Raw genomic sequence first — 6,471 nt, forward strand, 5'->3', positions numbered from 1 at the left:
AAGTAATAGTAAGCATGTCAGTGGCAATAAGAGTCAAAGACCCATTTGTGAATTACAAACAATAATAAATACCAGTATCGGATACCTGCAGATTAATTTTTTTAAAAAAATGAGATGCCAATGGCAAGAACACTTACTCTGCAAACATTAGAGTTTACTTACCCTTTCACTTGCTCTGTAAAGGGTGGTAAACCAGCCAAGTAGTAATACAAATGTTTAATTACCATTTCTGTTAATTAGAACAGATGGCCACCACTGTAGTCACATCCTTGTCTAGCACTGCCTCCATGGAACTCTGGCAAATTCAAGTGTGTCTGTGTTCGAGCCTTACAAAAAAATATACCACGAACACAGAAGTTTTAAAGTAGGAGTGAGCAAATTACACAAATACTCTTAATATATTTTCCTTCCAAGTTCACTTTAGGGACTAAGGCCCGTGTAGTGAAGGTAACAAATCAGATTCAAGTCAGACATACTCATGAACAAAAAAGAAAGCTCAGAAATTAGTATTTTAAGTCAAGGAAACACATCAACACATGTAATTCTAGAACAGAACCACCGATCCCACAAAATAAATGTTTCTCATACAAAACCTGCAGTCAGAGCTTTGATAAAAGAAGTTGTTACCGGGGCTCAGAGCACTCGAGAGCCCCCCAAGGGGAGGACTGGTTGTCACAGCTCCCCCTGGGCACAGAGCTGCATCGCCAGCAGGACCTGCCGCGGTTCGGTTTTGCAGGGGCGCGCTGCCCCCTGGCGCTACGAGTCCGGGAGGGGCTGGCTGTGCGTTCCGCTTCTCGTCTTCAGCTGCGACTGGGCTATATCTGCCAGGGCACTCTGTATCTTTTCCAGCAGCATATCCCCACGATAAACCACCTCTTCCAGACGGGCAGCTGCTTCATGATTTTCTTCTTCTAACTGGTACAGACTAGCAGCCTTTAAGATAAAAGGGAGAAAAGTAAGGATCTTCAAGTATAATGCAAAATTGACTTTGCTGCTAAAGGATGGTGATGGAACAGTTAGTACTCTCTAGAAAAGAGGAAGATGCTCACTTTAGCCCCTGAATTACATACTAGCCACTTCAAAGAAACTTAGAGGTGGCAGCCTAAAAGAGTTCATATCCACAAACCCCACCCCCATGACACAGAGATGTTGGCTTCTTTCTTATTATGACTTGGCTCAGTACAGCTTTTCTTGATAAGTGAACGTTCATCCCACTCTTTTACTGAAAGGTGCTCAGCAAGATATAAGCATAACCTATTTAAATGTTTCTGCTCGATAGAGTTTTTCAGATGAAACTATATAGTTTAACCTTTTTCCAGTATTTTGTTTCAGAACAAGACTGCTTTTCATTTAGACAAAATTTAGTGAAATAAAACATTTTAACTTTAAAATATTTACCAAATTTAAAACTACTAAAACTTGTTCTAACTTGATAACAGAAAAGGCAAACCAAATAGTTTCAGATTGATAGGTTTTTTGAAGCAGTTATTCAGGTTTATATACAGGTCCTTAAGAAGCCATGCTTAAATTAACTGGCAGATTCTGTCCACGTATTCCTCTTTTGTTCTGCAACACTGATGTCTCTAGTGAAGTTTAATATACACATGAAGGACGTAGCAGGCCTTGGAAGAAGGGTCAGAGAAGGAAGATAACAAAAGGTAAGAGTTTGCAATTTAGAATCCAGCTCAATTACTTCAGTCTCAGTTGTTAAAAACTTGACTGCAGCTAAGCCACAGATTTGAGCAGAATACATACTACCAGCTTCACCACAAGGGAACTCAACAAGGACAGGTAAATTGTGTTGGGTATTAGTGTAGCAGCCCCTTTTATAATTTAAGACGAGCCTCAGATTTGAAATGCGTACCAAGACAACCTTAGTATATAAAAAAAATATATATCAGCCTAAGTACATCTGTGTTAGCCAAGTATTTGTCGACCACTTCTCAACAAAAACTATACTGTGTAAAGTATTGCAAGCACCTTCAAAGCAGTCTTTTTAAAGAATGTCAGAATATTTACCTTTAATACTGCACCAAATTAAACAGCAGCAAATAAAAATCAAAACTATAATCAGTAAGTGACAGAATCCAAGCTCACTTATCTCAAAACCACACCAAACAGAAAAGATCAGAAATCCTTGTGAAACGAGATTCTGCATTAACAGAGCAGGAAGTGGTTCGAAGCACCACCTCGAAGGAAAGCATGCCCTACTGGATAACCAACTCCTCCTTCTGGAGCACCCTGCTTTCCTGGCATCAGCTGTCGCTATGATCAGACCCTGCTCAGTCATGGAAGAAGCCTATAATTTGTCTGCCACAGGAAAGCTGTCTTCAGCTATTAAATACACAGATACATAAAATCATGCTGTTGTTAACGGGCCCAATTAGTACGTTTAGCAATTATTGTGACTAGCAACACTTCCAAATTTAACCTTCTCCGTTTAAAACCAAATGTAATGTCACTGTCAAGTCATTTGCGTTTGGCCCAGCAGGCACCTCTAGTACTAGTCTTCGGTGAAATGCCTTTGAGTAGTTACAGGTTATCAACCCTGGCGTAAAACCTTCAGGTGATCTTAAAGCAGTTACAGGGCTCTCAGAGAAACAGCACTCTCTACATACCCTTGCATTCTAAAAAAGAAAATACTTGATGTAAATCTAGCAGAAACAAAAAGAAAAAAGATGCCATTTACTAGTCAAGATCTATAGAAATAATGGCAAAAAAACCCCAAACCCCAACAGAGCAACGTTCTTTGAATTGTGGATCCAAGGCATTTTTTGGAAGTGAGAATCATCTGAGTATTGTGAAAGGATTCATAAGCTGTTTGCAGCAGTTCAGCTCCTGCCAGGCCAGAAATGGAGGCAGTGATACTGGCTACACCTGCTAATAGCTGCGTGGCCAGCTCTGTTCCCAAGCTCTTTCTAGAGTACCTCTGGTCTGAAGAGAAAAGGAGCAAGAAACAAAAGCACCAAGCCTGGCTGGTCCAAAGAAGGACACCTTATTACTGAAAAGTGAAAGAACTGTTTGGTGCCAGAGCTGGAGAACTTAAAGGGTACCCTGCTGGCTCCATGGCTACCAAATGAAAAGTGCTCCTAATGAAAGAGAGAACGTGAAAGATTATCCAAGGGAAGAAAAAGAACAACAAAAATCCCACAATGCATAAGTACTGTTACATCTGTTGTATTAATATTTGAGCAGCTAGGAGAAAATAAAGGGGTAAGTTTCCAGTGTTGAGGTTTTATAATAAAAGCACTGTGTTTTTAAGCGTTCAAACAGAAAACCAAGTTTAAAATATGTATAATGTGTATTATCTTATTGAGAGCTAGATGCAAGTTCAGTATTTCCACTAAGCCTACGAAGTACTTACAGGGTACCCTCATGAAAAATTCAGGCCTATGTTAAAATAATTTTTAAATATTACATGGCCTAGAGAGTAAAAAGTATATTTTAAAAAAGGAAAAAGTTTGCCTTCAGTTATGTTTGGATATTTTAATTAAGAACACTCTTACCTGCAAAGCTGCTGTCGATTCTTCACTAGGCAGGGAATCTATCAGAACATCAATATCTTTCGCAGTTCGTGCAATCAATGCTGCAAACAGTTGGGCATACTCTGTAAAAAAGAAAAGTCAGCCTACTCAGTACATTATTAGCAATAAGCACAATTCTGCATACACAGCACAGAAAATTCTACGGACCTGAAGTACACAGGTGTTAAAAATCCTCCTACATGAAGAAAACAACAGCATCACGACTGATGGGAACTCAAGCATATTAGAAAATGAAGGTAGCTTGATTCCAATCCTAGATCAAATGAGGTAACTGGTTGTACAAAGGGCCGAGCTTTGTACAAACGAGAAAATAGCTAGAACTCCATCATGGTGAGCCAGTTAAGAAATTACTAATACCAGTATTAAGTGTCCTCGTCGCTACGTTACGCATTGAGAAATAGCTAGAAACTCATTTAACTTTTCAAACGTTGCCTTGAAATCTGCCACTAGACAAAAAGAGAACACTAGAAGCAATGTCAAGATAGTGAGTCAAACAGATGGATTATTTCATTTTAATTTAAAAAAAGAATTCCAATTCATCCACTAAGAAATGGGAAAGTGTTGGAAGTTTATAACAGACCTTAATTTAACAGCGATATCATTGAAAGAACTGCATGGACTTTTAGTAAGAGGCACCATACACCAGAAACAAAACCTTTCCATGTGGAATTGTGTCCAATTTGAATTAAGTTCATTACTGCCACTAAAATCTTCAAACAGCCCTTTTCCATTTATAATTTAAGATCTTACATATTTTTTATGTTGATTCGTTCACAGAAGATTTGTGGAAGCAAGAGAGAAAATACTTTTTCTAATAGCAAAAAATCTGTAAAAGAGAGTAGCATTCTCAAAGGTACGCTTGACTTTAACTAAAAAAAACCCAAACAACAAAACCAGCATATCCATTTAAAGCTTACTCAGGATCACCACAGGACTGTCCTTTAAAGAGTTTTAAGGCCTTCTTGTTAAGACTTTAGATATCTAGAGAAACATAACTGGTAGTTTTGTTTTGCCTCATCAGCATGGCTAACTCAGCTGTATGATTTTACTGAAGTCACTATATTGAGAATTTTAGGAAAAGAGAGATCAAAAGAGAAGTCAGTCATAGCCTACCATTTTAAGACCTTAACAAAGCCTCTAGCTCCTGGCACCACACTGATACCGGCACCTAGGACAGCAGCAGGTCCAATGAGGAAGTAAACAAGCCTCTCAGCTGGCTGTTCCAAGTAATTTCAGTATCAGAGAGCAAATTGCCATAGACCAATGAGAACTAGGATTCAACTGTCCTAGCAAGCACATCACTGCACTCCAAACCAGTCTCCCCTGATAACTGAATAGACAAACCTAACCTGATACAAGAAATATGTAACATTTTCTCAGGGGAGAAAAAAAAAAAAAGTGAAAAAAGGTGGTAAGAAAAATATTCAGAGTTAGAATAGTTATTTAAATACTAATTTGAAATTCTCAAATCAGAGAGAACTTTTAGTTTGCTTCCCAGTTTCAGTGTCTTTGATCAGTTTCTTGCCTCTCTCAAAAAACCCAAAACCACACAATCCCAACACAGCCAACAACAAAATGGCAAATGTCAACGGGGAGATTCAATGTGCCATTATTCCTTAATTAATTACATAAGCAGATGATGCATGGAGAAACACAAATAATTATAAGTTTATGACATGAAGAATTTTAAACTCATACACAATTTCATAAGACTAACACTAACTCTTTCTAAAAAGACTTGTTGGAAGTAATGGACAACTCACTAACAACCTCTTGCAGCAGTCCTATTAAAATGGTTTATATCTGTGGAGCGACTGTAGCCATGCAAAGAAACCAGCACCAGAAATACATCACAATGCTTACTTAACACTTGAAATCACACTTCTACTATCACAACCTTACGCAGCAAGTACAACTGACACCAATTTATGACTTAACTTCAACCAATCCTCCAGTTACTAGTGGCATTGTTTGTTGTGCATGAAAAGGAGTACAAGTTTTGTACTATGGAGTGCGCTATATCAGAACATGTTCACATCTTGTTAGGAGATACAGAAAGCCAGACTTGCCTTCTGTTGGATTAGCAGGCTGGTCTTTGTTTATCGCTGTCTGAATGTTGCTGAAAGAGGCCGGGGGGCCACACTGCTGCAACACTCCGATAGCATTACAGAACTGGTCGGCGAGCTGCAAGCAGTAAGGAGATCGTTAATTGATTTCACCACTAAAACCACTTCAATTTCGCTCTGCGTCCCAGCGGGCCCCAGGCACCAGCCCACCCACGCCGCCACCCCTGGCGGCCGGCAGCGATGCCCCCCTACCCGGGGAGCTGCCAGCGCTAGGGCTGCGGCCAGTGGGATCGCACCCCCTCAGACACCAGCGGCCAACGGCAGCGTGGCCGAGACGCAGCGGCGGAGACAGGAGCGGACACGACAGGGGAGGCCAGCCTCGCCTCGCCTGGCCAGTAAGTAGAGCACCAGGCGCTGGGGGAACGGGGACAACCACGCTCGCCTCACCGAGTTCACCGCGTCCTGCAACTGCGTCAACCGATCCGCCATGATGCCTCCGCCGCCACCGCCCACCTGGCCGGAGCCAATAGGGCGCCTGGATGTTGGCTGGGCGGGGAAGGAAGTGGGGAACGGCACGGGTCTCTTTCCGGTAGTACCGGACCGGCGTGGCGCGCCCCCTGCAGGCCAGGAGGTCCTCCGGTCCGGCGGCGGGACCAGCTCCAGGGGCAGCTAGCGGGATCAGCCCGCACCGCTTCAGAGTCACAGGGAGCCACTTTTTGGCCCCTCTTGCCTTCCCGCCCGCGGCTGGCCGCTGCTGAACTGCTCGGCTGGGGCCGGGCAGGGCCTGGCTTTGGCTGACAGGGTGCTTGGCCCCGGGGGTGCTGCGGGAGGCACCGGGCGTGGGGACTGAAGGAACTGGT

At 42.2% G+C, this 6,471-nt stretch overlaps 1 protein-coding gene across 1 annotated transcript; it reads right to left on the reverse strand.

Moving 5' to 3' along the window:
* Positions 1-357: 357 nt before the first annotated feature.
* On the reverse strand, positions 358-6,115 carry MED21 (mediator complex subunit 21). Its single transcript, XM_075113494.1, has 4 exons — positions 6,059-6,115; positions 5,615-5,729; positions 3,507-3,607; positions 358-933 (listed from the first exon to the last, which is right to left on the reverse strand). The coding sequence occupies exons 1-4, from the start codon at positions 6,098-6,100 to the stop codon at positions 757-759; spliced, it is 435 nt and encodes a 144-aa protein (XP_074969595.1). The 5' UTR covers positions 6,101-6,115; the 3' UTR covers positions 358-756.
* Positions 6,116-6,471: the final 356 nt, after the last annotated feature.

Source organism: Phalacrocorax aristotelis, chromosome 1 (assembly GCF_949628215.1).
Source record: "Phalacrocorax aristotelis chromosome 1, bGulAri2.1, whole genome shotgun sequence".
In the NCBI taxonomy this organism is placed as follows: domain Eukaryota; kingdom Metazoa; phylum Chordata; class Aves; order Suliformes; family Phalacrocoracidae; genus Phalacrocorax; species Phalacrocorax aristotelis.

Excerpts from the sequence above, each read along its gene's own strand:
- MED21 (XM_075113494.1), bottom strand. The coding sequence starts at position 6,100 with ATGGCGGATCGGTTGACGCAGTTGCAGGACGCGGTGAACTCG. Across the intron at positions 3,608-5,614 it reads GCCTGCTAATCCAACAGAAG|AGTATGCCCAACTGTTTGCA; the intron begins GCAAGTCTGGCT and ends TCTTTTTTACAG. Across the intron at positions 934-3,506 it reads AATCGACAGCAGCTTTGCAG|GCTGCTAGTCTGTACCAGTT; the intron begins GTAAGAGTGTTC and ends TTTATCTTAAAG.